The sequence below is a fragment of the Zootoca vivipara genome, chromosome 12 (genome assembly GCF_963506605.1).
Source record: "Zootoca vivipara chromosome 12, rZooViv1.1, whole genome shotgun sequence".
Taxonomy (NCBI): domain Eukaryota; kingdom Metazoa; phylum Chordata; class Lepidosauria; order Squamata; family Lacertidae; genus Zootoca; species Zootoca vivipara.
The window spans coordinates 19643247-19660250 of NC_083287.1; the positions used below are offsets into that span (position 1 = coordinate 19643247).

Below are 17004 nucleotides of genomic sequence, written 5' to 3' on the forward strand. Positions count from 1 at the left end.
GGAAAGGCACCGCCAATCCTGTCCCAGTGTTCCAATAGCAACAGAGGGAAATGGCTTCCAAAGAATCCACAACCTCCTAGGAGTCAGAGGTATATTTTTACAGAATTTCATTGAGTAAAACTTTATTATTTATTTATACTTTTCAGATATATACATTTCACTGATTTTACAATCATTTTGACATTTTAAATCTTGACTTCCTCCCCCCTCTTTCTGCAGTTCCTTAAATTTATATTTAATATCTTCTGCATATCCAAATTAACTTGACTTACTCATTTATTTATCTTCTTTAAGTATATACTCTTATGTAACTGCAGGTTACTACAAAAATCCTGCCAGTGTTTTTATCTGTTTACAATTTATCTGTAATATTCAATACATTCTTTTATAAAAAAAAGTTTGTTGATTTCTTTTTCTCCCTGTAAGCTTCACCATTTCTGCATATTCCATAAGTTTTGCATCCATTCTTCCTTTGCTGGGACTTCTGATTCTTTCCATTTTGAGGCAAGTAGCATTCTTGCCGCTGTAGTTGCATATATTAATAAGTTTCTATACAATTTAAGTACTTCTATCCTTGTAATTCCCAAGAGAAAGGATTCTGGGATTTTTAAACAAGTGTTATTTTAAACATCCTTTTCATTTGATTGTATATCATTTCCCATTGAAGAAAACTTTAAACAAACAAACAAAAAAGAATGAATGTAAGCAAGGTTGTGATTTAGCACATGCTGGGCAAACAGTATAAAACTGAGGACTGAAGACACCTTAGCACAAAGGCATGAATGAGGATCAGAAAAATAACTGTAAGTGGACCGGGAAGACTGAAGAGATATTGTTAAACGTCTTTTTAGGAGCACCTTTCTAACTAAGCTAAAAAGTGGCTCCATCCCAAAGGCAACAACCAATACAAACCATAAGAAAATAGGTTTGTTTTTTTAAAGTAACTGTTTCCAGATGTCCAAATTCCTTGGACTTGCTTGCAGTTCTGGAGGTGGGCTCATGAAGAAGGGTGGTCCCTGGGGATTGTCTTGCCCAAGGTTCCTCCAAGATCTGGAAATGGCACTAACTTTTGGACTTGTTTGGGGATACCTGGCTTTGAAGCCCCACTTCTTATGAAGGTAATTTTGAATCAGTCAATACAGACTCAGCTTAAAGTTTAACCATCATCCTTTCATTGCTTATTCAGTTTCCCATAGTTTGCTCTTGATTTCTTCTAGCTAGAGCATCACTATTTAATCAATTAGGCTATTAATATATTTTTTTAAAAAAACAACAACAACCCTTTCATAAAATTGTAGAGTTATTCTAACCCCCCGCAATGCAGGAATCGCAGATAAATAATCCCTGACTGATGGCCATCCAACCTCTGTTTAAAAATCTCCAAGGAAGGAGAGCACACCACCTTTTAAGGTAATCCATTCCACCACCGAGCAGTTCTTAGAAAGCTCTTCCCAAAGTTTAGTCAGAATCTCCTTGTCATTTGGCTCCATCGGGCAAGTCCTACCTTCTGAAGCAGCAGAAAACAAACTTGCTCTATCTTCCATGTGGCAGCCCTTCAACTAAAAATTGCCACAGTTAAAAAGACAGTACATTTAAAAGAAAAATAAAGATGACTTTAAAAATTAAACACTCGTTGGAAACGGTCATTTTGTCTTTCACAAGCAGGAGAATATATTCCAAGATGAAGCCTGCTACAAGCACATGATCTAAGAAGAATAAATGTATGGTTCCCCCCCCCCAACCTTCAGTATGATATTCCCACCCCCTTATATGTTGATTTGTGCAAATTCAATTGATTCATGAATATTTCCTTCATTTGGTTACAGCCCTAGTTTCTACGCTTCCTGAGGTGAACTATTTCCCAATTCATCAGACAAGTAAGTACATATTCCATGTTCTGTCCTCAGTTGCCGACCAAGTGGCCATCAAGGAAATTATCCAAATGTGGAGTCCATAGACCAGGGGTCAGCAAACTTTTTCAGCAGGGGGCCGGTCCACTGTCCCTCAGACCTTGTGGGGGGCCGGACTATATTTTGGGGGGGGGGGAAATGAACAAATTCCTATGCCCCACAAATAACCCAGAGATGCATTTTAAATAAAAGCACACATTCTACTCATGTAAAAACACCAGGCAGGTCCCACAAATAATCCAGAGATGCATTTTAAATAAAAGGACACAGTATACTCATGTAAAAACATGCTGATTCCCGGACCATCCGGGGGCCGGATTTAGAAGGCGATTGGGCCACATCCGGCCCCCGGGCCTTAGTGTGGGGACCCCTGCCATAGACCATGAAGCAGCTGACTGTGGAGAGCAGTTACTAATGTGAAAGGAGCCTTTAAGCAGCCTCTGCCTGGCATTTTTATTCTGTGTGAGGTTCCTTCTCCTGCTGAAAGTAAAGGCCCTGAGATTGCATCAAATATTATAGTGTTTGGAGTTACTAAAATCTTTCTATATCTGAAATAAAAATAATTCAAACACTTCATATGGTTGTACAGTATCTTAAGATCGAACGGACAGGGCAACTTTATCATTGCTATTGTTCTGCTCTTCTTGCAATTTTTTTACAAAGGAGCTCTGCTCAGCTCAGTTATGGAAAAGCTAACCCCCCCCCCCCCCATAGCTGCCAAGTTATCCCCTTTTTAAAGTGATTTTCCCTTATGCTGAATAGGCTTCCTCGCGAGAAAAGGGAAAACTTGGCAGCTATGCCCCCCCCCATTCCCAGTCACTTGGTTTGGGGTAGAGGGAAGACTCTAATTTATTATGGGGAAATAGCCCTGTTGACACACCATGTAACAATGCTCCACAACTTTACAGATATTTTTCATTTGAAAGTGTGCATTCCTGCTGAGCATATCTCTCCACCTGTCCCCATCATTTATTTATTTTTTAAAAATGTGAACAGTAAATACATAGGGTTGCCATATTTTAAAAAGTGAAAATCCAGACGCAAAAATTGTTTACCTTTTTTTGGGGGGGGGTTTGCCAAAAACATCAACACTTTGTCTGGGAAATTCCAGGTGTATGGCAGCCACATACATACATACATAATTTATATTTGTATGCCACCTTTCCACAGTTCAAATCATGCTCCAGGAAGCTTACAACAGGGGAAAAATAATAACTACAACATAACAAAATATACAACCAAACCGAATGATTTTCACATAAATCACAATAAGATCTACAATAAAGATACAAAAACAACAACAACAGTAACAACCCCCTCCCTAACAACAACCAAAAAAGCCAAAACAATACTCCAACTCAAGAGTCTGTTCAGCAGCCTCAGCTTTTGTAGCTGGAGTCAGTCAGGGTCCCGTTCTCCCAGGCCAGGTAGAAAAAGCCCTGCAAGGCAGACAGCAGGTCTTCCAGGACTCATAGCCAATATGGTATCTGGCCTCTTCAGCAAGAAGAAGAAGAAGAAGAAGAAGAAGAAGAAGAAGAAGAAGAAGAAGAAGAAGAAGAAGAAGAAGAAGAAGAAGAAGAAGAAGAAGAAGAAGAGTAGTTTGGATTTGATATACCACTTTATCACTACCTGAAGGAGTCTCAAAGCGGCTAACAATCTCCTTTCCCTTCCTCCCCCACTACAAACACTCTGTTAGGTGAGTGGGGCTGAGAGTCTTCAAAGAAGTGTGACTAGCCCAAGGTCACCCAGCAGCTGCATGTGGAGGAGCGGAGACACGAACCCGGTTCCCCAGATTACGAGTCTACCGCTCTTAACCACTACACCACACTGGCTCTTAAGGTTGTTGCATGGAAAAGTTACCAAACTACATGTGCCATATCTACATTAGTGTATGTTGATAACAGCATGGTGTGTTGTAGTTGGGGGTGGGAGAGATAACCTGGAAAGGGCAAGTCTGGAATGCTTAGCTGAGATTCCCCTTACCAGAACGTAATGCAATTACAGAGGAACCTCAGTTTTTTAGCGTCTCGGAAGCCAAACGTTTCAGTTTTCAAATGCCCAAAACCTGGAAGTAATTGTTTCCGTGCCTCAGAAGTCAAACGGCTTCCACTGTGTGTTTTTCAATTTTCCCAATTGAACTTGCAGCTAGCCCTTTGCGCCTCGGGTTTTTTACCGTTTTGGAAGTCGAACGGTCTTCCGGAACGGATTATGTTCGAGAACCAAGGGGACACTCTACCTTGTTGCCTGGGCATATGGCAACCCATGTTGGAAAATTTCATTTTTTCCAGAGATTTTGCACACACACAAAAGGCCCCCCCTCCAAAAAAAAAACTCAACAACTTTGCCCAAAAAGGTGTCCTGCAGTAAAACAACTAACTTCCTCTCTTGTCTTCATCTCTAAAGATGAAGGGTGTTTTAATTTCTGTCCAAACAGGTATTGGCTAACTCTCACCATGATTGGGCAGCTATTTTAAGGCTAAAAGGCCCTGACAAAACTGGCATGGTGCTGCTCTTGATCATCTATACACACTGAAAACCCTTTTTTGTTTCCAGTTTTGTTGACAGTAGAATTGCATGCAGCCAACTTTGTTCAGAGTTAGCTTCTCTTTGGTAATACTGATCTTATTTCCTAATTTTTCTAACATGGAAACTACGCATTGTAGAAAAAGTTATTCAGTATATACTATATAGTCTAGGTAGCAAGCATATGATTAATCTCTCATCTGCTCATAAAGGGGTATGAATTAAAACTTAAAATTGATATCGATTCTGAAAAAAGTCCCAACTGTTCATGAAATTGTACTTCTATATATGTGTGCACAGGCTGCAATTTGTTAGAAGTCCCATTGAACTCAACAGGGCTTACTTCTAAGTAAGCCACATATATACAGTATGGCATTATTTTATTTCTTATACAAATATTGAGGCACATGATCACTCAGTGCTGCCACTATATGCAAATGTCTGGATCATTTAAGTCTATATAGAACCTTTATTCTCAATAATGATGGAACTCCCAGTTGGAGAATACTTTTATTTTTTTAAATAAATCTTTATTGTTTGTAAAGTAAATCTTTGTAGGAGTTAATATTTTATTATCCCTTTGGAGCTGTCTTTCCAGGCTGTGACGCTTTGCGGTTTATGGTTTGATTTTTAAAAGATTTTTTAAAAAAATAAAATAAAATTCTTATGTTATGTTATGTTTGCACCTGGTTTTTTTTTTTTTGTTAACAAAGCAACAGAATTTTAAAGAGAGGGGGGGATTTCTTCCCTACCCACATTCCATAGCAGACAGCTTTGAAACTCTTTGAGAAGCAGTTGATCATATTGTATACAGACTATCAGAAAAACGCAATCCTAAAGCCCCAAATACCACCGTAATTGCAAGATTATTTTATATTTCTTGGTTTTGTTTGAGAAGGATAGTTAAAACATATTTTACTTTTCTTTGTGTTTATAGAATGTCGTGGGAAACAGGATCTCAGCAATGTAAATCCGACAAATCTGAAGAAGAAGAAGAAGATTCCACAAAGGTAGTTAAGATTAACTTCAAGAAAGTTGACAAACTCGATATTACAGTACTTTGCTCCATATGTCAACAAACGGTACACATTAGCGAAATTCTTTTCCATAAAAAAGTCCACCAGGCTCTGGCAGTAATGGATTATCACCGGCCATGGGTGGAATCAATAGATGTCAATAAAATAGTTCTTCAGAGAAAACGTCTGCTTTTAAAAATGAAAAAATATAAGACTCCTAAGTTTGTTGAACGAAAGAAGGAGAAGATTGGCCATTCATTTGATCTCCTTAAAGAAAGCATGAAGCCTATTCCATATTTTTGCATTGAAAGTACTGCTCAAAGTTCCGTGCATGTTGAAGAAGTTACCAATCCGCTGATAAAAGCCATCGCAATATGTCAAGACAAAAACGCTCGTTGGCACGAAAACTTGGAAGACGTATTTGTCGTATTAGACAATTATGGAAACAGGGCAGGTACGTCCTTTCTTGGAGTTTTTGATGGAAGCAATGGAATCTCTGCTGCAGAGACGACGTCTGTGGAACTTCCCGTTTTACTCCTTGACCAGCTTTCTCTTGAAGATCCCTCCTACCAAGTGAGTGATGCTGGAAAAGAATTCATAGATTCATTCTGCACCGTCTTCAGGACAGATTACAAAGTGAGGGAGAGACTTTTCACTCAAAGGGGTGCCAGAGACAAGAATGCTTGGCCAGGTGATTATGAATGGATTCACAGAGCATATGCTAAGTCTTTCTGGCGTATGGACAGGCTTCTACGGCTCGGAAGAAATGAAGTTTCCAGAGTCTGCTGGAGCAGTTGTACAGCTGCCACCTGTATAATAGAAAATATAAGCATCGAAAAGGAAAGCGAACAAGATGAGGAGGAGAAGAAAACACTTGAAAAGGTAACTGATGAAGAGGAACAGAACATCAGACAACAGGATGAGGAGGAGATGCCTAAAAGGATATTCATAGCAAAGAAAAAAAGTGACGCAGAGCAGGGAGTGGCTCTGCTTATAACTAATAAAGAGAGGGCCAGTGTCACAGAACAGCAGCCAGAGGAGCCACTTGAAGCAACCAACGACAAAAAGGAAAGCAGCACGGTAGAGTCAGAAAACGATGAGCAGATTGCCAGTAATAAGGATGTGATTCAGGAAGAGAATCTGCTTGAAAGCAAGGAACAGCAGCAAGAAGAATCACTTGAAAGAACAGACAATCATGTCAGAGAGCCTGGAGACAATGTGCAGATTGCTGATCATATAGATGGGGGCCAGGAAGAGGGTCTCCTTGAAAACATGGAAAAGCAGCAAGGTGAGTCACCTGAAACAACAAATGATCACTCTGGAGAGCCAGGAGACACTGTGCATGTTGCTGATCATATAAATGAGAGCCAGGAAGAGAATCTCCTTGAAAACATGGGACAGGAGCAAGGTGAGTTATCTGAAAGAACAGGTGATCACACCGGGGAGCCAGGAGACAATGTGCATGTTGCCGATCATATAGATGGGGGCCAGGAAGAGGGTCTGCTTGAAAACATAGGACAGGAGCAAGGTGAGTTATCTGAAAGAACAGATGACCACACCGGGGAGCCAGGAGACAATGTGCATGTTGCCGATCATATAGATGGGGGCCAGGAAGAGGGTCTCATTGAAAACATGGAACAGCAGCAAGGAGAGTCTTCTGAAAGAACAAATGATCTCACCGGAGAGCCAGGAGACAATGAGCACATGGCAGATAGCATAGATGGGAGTCAGGAAGAGGAAGAGCTTGAAGATGGCAATAGTTCTACACCGACAGAAGAAAAATTTGGACTAATGCATATTGCTAATATCGGTATGTATGAAATACTGTTACCATTTCCCACTACCCTACCCCATTTTAAAATGTTGGCCTGTCAGTTTTAAATGATACAGCAAGTACCTGCAGTTTAATTCAATACTGCATTGGGTCCTAACTCACTCTCCACAAACAGAAGGGTTCCTTCCACTGGCAGAGGAAATTGGGCTCCAGCATAGGTTTTTGCCTGAGTACAGGGTGGTGGTTTATTTTTGTTTGTTTTTTTGTCTCTCACTCCTTCTTCCCAGACTCTAGAGCAGATTTTTTTTCCTTTTAAGCAAAGGGACTTCAGGGGAAAGGGGATATGAGCAAAGAATGTCGCACAGACCCTCCACACGGTGGGAGTATCTTGTTAGCAGAATTCCATTTGCAGAATATTCTCACCAGCAGAACCTTAGGATCTAAGTCAACGTTTGCAAGATGAAGCACTTTTCAACTATCTCAGCACCAAAAAAATAAAGAGTGGGAAAGGGATGTCAATATGGCATACAATAATTCTGAATAACAGATACCTTCTTTAATAGGATTGTTCTCACCTAAACTTTGAACTGAAATAGGGACAATAAGTCTCTATTCCTAAACTGTAACTAGCTTTCCTTCCCAAATATTTTTTTTTGTTATTGGTCTGTTTCTTTGTTATGTTCAACAAACACAATCTCTCAGCAAACCATAGTTTAGCCAGTTCCTAATTCAGATTCAACAAGCTATTGTTACGGACAGAGTATGTGCAAAATGGATCATCACGTGAAAAACAGATACCATCTATCAGTCTTAGCTATATTTAAAAATGCCTAGGAGAGGTAAGATGCCTGATGGCACTTTTTTGGGGGAAGACATAAGGCCTGGCAGGTTGGACATGCCCCTTCAGTCAATTTATCTCCTTTTAAAGGTTTTCCCTTTCCCCATATGAGAAAACCAGCCTCAGTCAAAGAAACATCAGCTTATTTAGGAACCAGAAGGTTGATCACTCATCTGTGGATATGGGGAGCAGTAATAGCTGTGAATTGGGTTGTTGTTGTGGCTCCTAGAAGCTGTCAGCATGTGACAGCAGCCACATCCTGGGAATGACTTCGACTGGATGTAGCCAAGGGGTTCGAAACCCTCAGCGAGTTAGGGACTTCCCTTGCTTGCGAAGACAGGCTCCGGCACAGTGAGCGGAGGAGATCCATGGTCAAGGTGGTGGTTTCTGCGCAGGCCGTAGAGGGAAGTAAGGGGCAGATGGGGCTCATCAACCTGGGAAGGCAGCCCATCTAGGAAAAGGAAAACTGATCCTAAACTTCCGCTGCCTTGCGGGATATTTTTGGGAGAAGAAAAGGCTAAGGAGTAAACACAAATCCAGAATGCATTCCCCTATATGGTTGGATAGTGCCTTGTACGTCACCTCCTGCAAACTCCTGCAAACAGGTTGGTGCCAAATGTATAGAGCTATGATTTCCTTTGGACTACATCAGCGAGGCCGAGAAGGGGGTCTTGTTGTCTGGGCAGCCCAGAACGACCTCCATACCCAGGCTTGTGCCCCGGAGAGGTCACTTCGGTGCTGCTAACACAGTGGTTTTTACTTCACCCCCGGAAGTGCGCTCCTGTCTTGAGACAGGTGGATGCAAACTATGTTGCACAACTAAAACAGCCTTCCCCAAATGGGTTCCCTCCAGATACTTTACGCTACACAACTCCCATCATCCCTAAGCATTGGGACCATGCTGTCTTGAGCCAATGGGGAGTTTTAGCTTAATGCATCTGGAGAATACCAGGATGGAGAGGGCCTTACTAGATACTGCCAATGGAACCTGCTCTAGCCATGTTTGCATCTAGGGTACTGGAAGATGTACAAATGATTTGATCAGGAAAATCCACCACCATGCTTCCCATTTTTTCTTTTCCAGCTTCACACTTTCTGTGGTTCTCAGAGGCCAATAAGCACACCCACTCCTCATTGGGCTGTTTGAGCTTTTTGCCATTTTGGTTTTGTAAACGAATGTGACATTTCTACATACTTCCATGGCTCTCTTCTAGTATGCCACTACATCCTCATTTCTTAGTGGCCCCAATTTGCATCCAAACCTATTGGCAATGAACCACCCGTTTGCCATTTGTCGAAATGATAAAATAGGTCAAATTTGCCATTTGCAGCCCACAGGCTCTCATTGTCTAGTTTCAGCCTATGGATGTAGTAATTTAGGTATGTAGAAAGTGGCACTTGACTTGGAATCATGGGAGGGTAGGTAAGATAAACTGAGCACTTGGGACTCAGCTAGACTGGTAAAGAAAAGGCGATTTATATGCGTTGTATGTGTGATATAACATTGTTCCACCAGGTGGCGACATAGAGTCCTGTTTTCCTCTACCTGCTTACCCTGTTTAAATTTACAACGCTTTGAACTGAAACGTTTCTTTGATGTGTCTAGAATCCAGCTTTAGACTGGTTATCTTCACGAATGATGAAAGATGGCAGAACATGAATTGTGTATAGAATCTGCACAGCATAACTTGTGGAGGAAAAGCAACGGTTGAAGTTTAAGCCCCTTGGGCAGTGCTTTCAAAGATCAATTCAGTTAAGTTGTGTGTGTGTTTTTTTAATTGTAGGTAACGTTCATGCTGTTTTATGCAAAAATGGGAAAAGCTATTGGGTTACAAAAGAACACAGCACTTATTCTAGAGATGAAAGGATCCGTGTTCTTAAGAATGGTGGCTGTATCAGCAGCAACGAACCCAAAGGACTGATAGAAGGACTTATCAAAAGCACTCGTGGCCTTGGCCACCACGGCAATCCAAAGCTGAAAAATACTGTTATTCCTGTACCACATACAATCTCCTTTCCTGTTGATGATTCATGCCAATTTCTTATTTTAGCTTCTAATGGACTCTGGGAAGTTCTGGATAAAAGTGAAGCAGTACTATTGACATTAACAATGTTTTCTGCTTATCTGGAAAAGTATCAGTATCTTCAACTGAAGAAAGCCCGCATGTCCAAAGGCTCCGAGTTACCTTCGAATGATTTGGAAACTGAATTCTATTCATGGTATTTAAATAAAGATTTTTTTCCAGATATTGACTTACAAAATGTAAGGTCCTCAAGTGGCAGTATGCAAGAACAAGAGATGATTCAGTCAGGTTCCTCAGCAGAGCAAGAAGCAGAAGCAGAGGAAGAAGCGGAAGCAGATGAGGAAGAAGCAGCAGCAGCGGAAGAAGCAGAGGAAGAATCAGAAGCAGCAGCAGAGGAAGAAGCAGCAGCAGAGGAAGAAGAAGAAGAAGAAGAAGCAGAGGAAGAAGAAGAAGCAGAGGAAGAAGAAGAGGAAGAATCAGAAGCCACTTTAGACATTTCTGGATCATGGGACTTAAGTGATGATACATCTCATGAAAGCACAGATCTACCTCTAACCCCCGAGTTTGCGATAAATGTGGAAGAACCTGAACCTGAAAGTTCTGAATCTTCAGAAATATCAGAAGATTCAGAAATCAATTCTAGGACATTTTATGCCCTTGCAGCTAAGTATATTAGTAAGCACCTTGTAGAAGCTGCACTAAAAGCAGGTTCCAGAGATAATATTACTGTTTTGATAGCACTCTTAAATGGATGTGATAAAATACCCACTTATATTTAGCATGTATATTGTGCTTAGGAGGATAGTTCGAGTGAAGGAAAGCTATAGTACAGTTCATCCATTTTATGATAAAAGAAACTGCCACAATAAATTCACAAAAATGAGTTATTTTGTATCTAAAAAAAGACTGATTACAATTATTTCCTTTTTTTATACCACTTTATTCAAACCTGAGCACCTCAATATAAAACTAAACACTGGTGAACTGTCATTTTCCTTGCTAAGCCCAATTACTGCAAATTTACAATCTGCACATGTAAGTTTCTGCTAGCAGTTCAACATTTAAATAGATTAAATCATCTTTTCTGACACTTGGTAGATTTCATATAATGAAAATAACTAAAGAATTAGTGCAATATACTGGACAGATCAAAATAAAATGGACTTTGGAAAACAAAGTTGCAGATTTCATTACAGACAGACAGTAGTACTTATGTTACATGTACAGGAGCATCATTTATTACTGTTCTAGCCATTAAGGAAGAACTTAATCCCCTTGAGATATGGGGGAAAGAAATGTTAGCTCTTGAAAGTAACTGTACATATTGTATACTTTTAAGCAACTCTTAAATAGTACAGAGTATTAAACAGATGTAGACTACAATGCAGTACCCTATTTACAGTACATTAATATCCCAATTTAAAATCAAGTTGAATGTACATAATTGTTAGTGCACTGACTGATTTTATTCTTAGGGGAAAGATAATTGTGTTATGGTCAACAGTGATTAAAACCAAAATCACGATATCTAGTTTTTGTTGGACATGTCTCAATAGTTTATGATGAGGGAAATTTTGCATTAGATGTTGAATTCATTAGCTGTGCCATTTTGTAAACAGGGAAAAAAATTGAATTAAACTTGATTTTTACTTTAAACTGGGTTGACACATTTACATATAGTGGAACAACTAAAAACCAATTGTTCTGCAAGCACAGGATCCATAAAATTATTAATGCTGCACATATTTTGCAGTTACTTTATGGAAATGTGGAATGTATATTTAAATGGTAGATACCCACATAAACAACATTTTGCATAAATACTGTGAATAAGCTTATAGGATCTTTAGAAGGTGTGTTATAGTTGGGGTTCCCCCCCCCCAATACCACAAAGGGAGAATCCCAATTCTATTTCACTAACAGTAACCAATATCCAAAGCTTGAGGAACTAACCAGTTAGCTGCAGACCCATGGAGTAGTTCAGTCTCTATCCCTAATGACATGTGATACAGTTTATAAACCTTTCAACTGAAGCAAGTCTATCCAGCTTCCATTTCCCCCCTCTTTTGCTGAAACGTAACAGCCAGTGATACATGCATGTTATTAAAAATTAGGACAAAGTCATTTCTAATACAGAATGATTATTTCGTAAGTCTCTTCAATTTTGGAAGCTGCATTGGGCCAGGTTAAACACTCCAAATTCCTTCGTTATTAACAAGTTAGGAAGCAGAAGAATATTCAAGACAGTTTAAAGCAGCTGAAGGTTTAGTTGCTACAGCATTGACTCTTAGTTGGTTGTGTTGGTTCAGTAAGATCTACTCCTCTTCCTCTGACAGAGTTGGCCCCTGCGTTCTGTTGTTCATTCTTCGGCAACTTTTTAGCTGCAAGGAAAGGTAATTTTTAAAAACTATCATTAAAACTTTTTTTGTAAGCGTTTCCTACACACATTCACATCTAACAAATGACAATTCTATACAAGCACGTAAGGGTATGCACGGGATTCTAAGTGAAATCAGGCCAATTTGGAGAGGTATGTGACTCGCTGCACCAAAGTGAGACAGCTCTGAATCGCCCCCAAACCAAATCAGGGACCTCCAAAGTCATTTGGACCTTAAAAAACTGCAAAACATAGGGTGGTATACAAACCTGCTGTTCTACTTGTACAATGGAACTTCTCCCTTTCATTTCCCCTTCAGCCTCAAAATCTTGGGGAGATTTGGGGGCATAAGAGTGAAGGAGAAATCCTACTGAACACAATTTCTCCCAAACCTTGCCATGTAAGGAAAACATCAGGGCTGGGAGAGACAGTTCTTGTGGCTGATAGGGGAGCTTCTAATCAGAGGGAATAAATTTACCAGGCCTTTTGAGGAAGAGATGATGAAGTGATGCACAATTTGGTTCTTGTCTGTTCTGCACTCTTTTGCTAGTTCTGCAATGCTGCTTGATTAGAAAATTCTAGATATTCAAGTCCTTCTACCTCTGCGCCACATGCCCATATTCATGTCAAATCAGCTTTGCACTTAATAGTTTCTGTGAATTTTGATGTCAATTGACCAGAACACTAGTTTAACGTCTCCCTCTCTGCCCCCCCCCATCCAATCTATCCTAACTATAGTTCCTGCACCTATCTTGCTGGTTGCTCTCCAAGGGGCACCACTGATACACCATTTTTCATACTAAAATGAATTGCTGCCCACAAAAACCACAGAGTGGGGAAGCCTGCTTCCATCCCACCCACCCCAAAATCAACTTTTCAGATACCTAGCATAAAAACTACTATGTTCTTCTGAAATGTGGCAGTTTTTTTAACCTATGGACACTTTTCTAATGCTTGCTATTTTCCTACAAATTGCTCACAGAATAGGGGAAATTAAGGAAATGCTTTTTAAATAACTGCCTACTCAAAGGAATCAAATAAAATGAGGGCAGAATAAAATGGAAAACATATATGTGACTCTCTATTTCACTAGCTCCAATTAGCAGAGGAAAAACACTGTACTCTTGGATTATCACACCAGTATGGAGAAGTTATCCCGCAACATGTGGACAATGTGAGTTTTGGTTCTGTTTAAATCAAACATGAGCAAACACAGTGTCCCAATAAAGAAGTTCAGAGTTTACCTGGATTTAATGAAAAATGTGTTCCCCACAGGCAACAGGCTTTCCCACCCCGCTTTCCACAGCTGCCCTATATGCTCTATAAAAAGCCACTAATGAGGGTTCGGAAAACCCACAAAATGTGCATACAATGTAGCCTGCAACCATATAAGGGAAAATCAGCAACCTTTGACCTCCAATGCAAAAGCAGAAATGCCTTCCACATTCAAGGGGCATTTGGGAGTTAAGCCATGATTTAGTAAAATACTCACAAGCTGACAACATATACTTCATTCTGTAGATAATACAAAATGTATTTTTTTCTGGTAGACTCAAAAGAATTGGGGACTGAAAACCAGACGCGACATAACTCTGAAGTCCTTAAATCTACATTTCTTTTTAATATTCTGCATTCCACTGATATTACTAAATAAAGCTTTTTAGATTTGTACATTCCTTCACAATATTCTAATTTTGCTCAACATTGCCATTTATCTCGTTTGTTCATTGTAAAAGGTCACACAATGTACTGTATGATTTAGAATGGCAAAAGCTTACTGAGTAAACCAATCAGTGCTCAGAAACAATGGGTCCATTAAGCACTACTTTCAGATAACTTGTTTGGTGAATGCTATTAAGTCCCACACTCTTCAATGAAGCACATACAAATATGTTTTTAAAATGTACCTTCCATTAAAGCTTTACTTACCAATTGCCATGAATATTTCATTTACATTCATTGACGTTTTAGCAGACGTCTCCATGAACAATAAACTGTTGTCATCCGCATAAGACTGTGCTTCCTGTAAATTAAGCATACCAGTTTATTATTTCTTCATTTAGTTGTGGACTATACACAGCAATTTTTTTAATGCCAGCTTAGAATTTACTGTTCCTTTTCAAAGGCTAAATGTCACCATGCCAAGTTTGATTAGCTCCCCCCCCCCCAAATCATCATCATCATCAGACTTTAGAGTTTGAAAAGGCTACTGCACAAATCTGTACCAACACAAAAATACTGCAAATCACAAATCTAAACAATTCTGGTGTAATAAAAATGATAGGTGAGTATGAAAGTGTGCAGCAATTGTGGGAATGAAAAATAGGAGAACTCGCACAACAGACTTCAGGATCCTCTACTTCCTGCCTGTAACCCTCCAAAGAAAGGAGTACCTTTACATAAATTAGTTATCTTTCTGGCTCAGAATGCATCTTAAAAGAAATGCACTCTGCAGAGATAATTGGGCGTCACTAATATACAATGGAAGAAAAACCAGCTTGTGCTGAATAACACAACATCCATGAGTATCTTCAGCTCCAAAGATATGTAAGCCTGGAGCAGTCGCTACTTGTGTCTTAAATTCATGTTTCTAACGTTTGTGGCTACAGATACAGGTTTGGAAAGAAGACTGAAGGCTAGCGGTAACATTATCCAGAGAGGCAAGTCAAAGCCAAACTAACTATTCTCAACATATAAATATTCGACAAAACACTGAAGGTTCATATGTTCATATTGCCAATTTTAGGAAAGAATATTGTAGAACACACAAAACTTGACCACTAGCAAATTTGTTATTTGCTAACTTCATGAATATATTTTGCATGTATTCAAATTAGCAGCAAACTTGCATATCTCAATCTAATGTTGATGCTTCCCTCAGTAATAAATTGTCCACCCTTCCTTTAAAGCAGTTAATATAAGGTGGCATATAAATGCTTACATAGGGAATGAAAGAAGGATGTGCGCCTCCCATAACTACTGTGTGTGCAGGGACATTTTCCAGGTTTTTAATGCTTGAAATTTTTCAGAATAAGGCTCAGTGGTAGAGTATCTGCTTTGCATGCACAAGGTCCCAGATTCAATCCCTGGCATTTCCAGGACAGGAATGGCTTTCCAGTGTATGCACTGGGGTTGCAGTATCAGACTCAACCAATATTGTTTTCACTAAACATATTGAGTTTATATTAAAATTAAAAGTTAACACTCAGGTATCCCCCCCCCTTTTCATACATTCAATAACCTTGTTAGGCAGACTGTCAGGTTTAAACAGCCCACTATCTGCTTCATGAATGAGTGGAGCCTTAACTCCAGATCCTCATACAAACATAATGTTCAACTTAACCTACTGCAAACTTATTTACAGTACTGCCATCCCTTCTAGTAGCTTCACAGGAGAACACTATACTCTTCAGATCTGCCTACAGCATCATATAGTGATTTATGTGAGAAAGGAGGTTGTGCTGCTCCACTTCACCAAAAAGCTCATATTTTAGTGAAGACTAGCTGGCCCTGCCATACGTTGCTGTGGCTCAGTCTGTTAAATGTGACTGGTCCCACCATGTCCTGACCTATCCCGTCCCCTCCTCCTCCAACCCCCACCCAGGCGAGTCAGTACCTCCATTCGGCCTAGTCTGTAAAGGCTTCGGCCTAGTATGTAAATGGGAGCCGAGGAGCTGTTGAGAGGGAAGGTTTTATAGGTGCAGTACCAGTGTAGCTGCTGCTAGAGGGTGGTGGTTTGCAACCTGGTTCTTTTCCCAGAATGCATTTTCGCCTGAGTGGTGTGTTTTGAAACACGGGGTTTTGGGGTTACCAGGCACAGTTGTGACATCTGTCTTTGAAAACGGTACAGGGTTGCTCTTATATTCACATGTGGCATTGTGTCAAAATTTGAACGCAATCGGTCAAGCGGTTTTGGTGAAACGTGGATACTAACGGACATGGCCAGTTTACATTTTTATATACTGTATATAAATGTTTGCAGGAAGTAAGAATATGTTGGTCAAGGAAGTGGGTGAACTGCCCATTCTACTTGTAACATACACACAAATTATCTGGTAGAATAAATCCTTAAAACGGCTTGCTTTCTAAACCACTTGCATTCCCAGGTTTTATTTTGTTTGTGCGTGTGGTTTCCAAAGCAAGTGAAGTAGGAACAACATAAGTTAACAAAATAAAAAGTCAGTTCTGCCAAACACCTGCAGCAAAACAATAGCATGACTGAAGGGGCTTTAAAGTTCTGTATAATATTCCAGCAAAACAAAAACTTCTGATCAAATATAAGAGACATAACTTACCTGAAAATCTACAGCCCTTTTGTTAGCTAAATCAGCTTTATTTCCTGCTAAAGCTATTACAATGTTAGGACTTGCTTGCCTCTGGAGTTCTTTTACCCAATTCTTTGCTCTTGCAAAGGATTCCTGTCAATCATTTAAAGAAAAAAAAAGCTCATTTATTCTTTTCCACCTTCATTGGTTTATACCACAATCAGAATTTAGAAAAAGAGCAATGGTGGGCGCTCATTACCCAATAGCATATTATAAT

At 39.8% G+C, this 17004-nt stretch overlaps 2 protein-coding genes across 4 annotated transcripts in view; one reads left to right on the plus strand and one right to left on the minus strand.

Annotated features, from left to right (window-relative positions):
* Positions 1-11724, plus strand: PP2D1 (protein phosphatase 2C like domain containing 1). 3 transcript variants are annotated; one of them, XM_060280672.1, is made up of 4 exons: positions 1-89; positions 1827-1877; positions 5371-7259; positions 9846-11724. In XM_060280672.1, exons 3-4 carry the CDS (start codon positions 5372-5374, stop codon positions 10862-10864), a joined length of 2907 nt encoding a protein of 968 aa, XP_060136655.1. In that variant the 5' UTR covers positions 1-89; positions 1827-1877; position 5371; the 3' UTR covers positions 10865-11724. The 3 variants fall into 3 exon arrangements, with proteins under 3 accessions (XP_060136655.1, XP_060136657.1, XP_060136656.1); XM_060280674.1 differs by lacking the exon at positions 1-89 and adding an exon at positions 1265-1410; XM_060280673.1 differs by lacking the exon at positions 1-89 and having other exon boundaries at positions 1803-1877.
* The window catches only part of RAB5A (RAB5A, member RAS oncogene family), a 19962-nt gene continuing 13953 nt past the window's right edge, over positions 10996-17004 (minus strand). Inside the window, exons 4-6 of the mRNA XM_035129339.2 lie at positions 16758-16880; positions 14392-14485; positions 10996-12466 (exon numbers count right to left, since the gene is read on the minus strand). Coding sequence (XP_034985230.1) covers positions 12351-12466; positions 14392-14485; positions 16758-16880 — 333 coding nt within the window. The 3' untranslated portion in view covers positions 10996-12350. The remainder of the gene's footprint in view (positions 12467-14391; positions 14486-16757; positions 16881-17004) is intronic.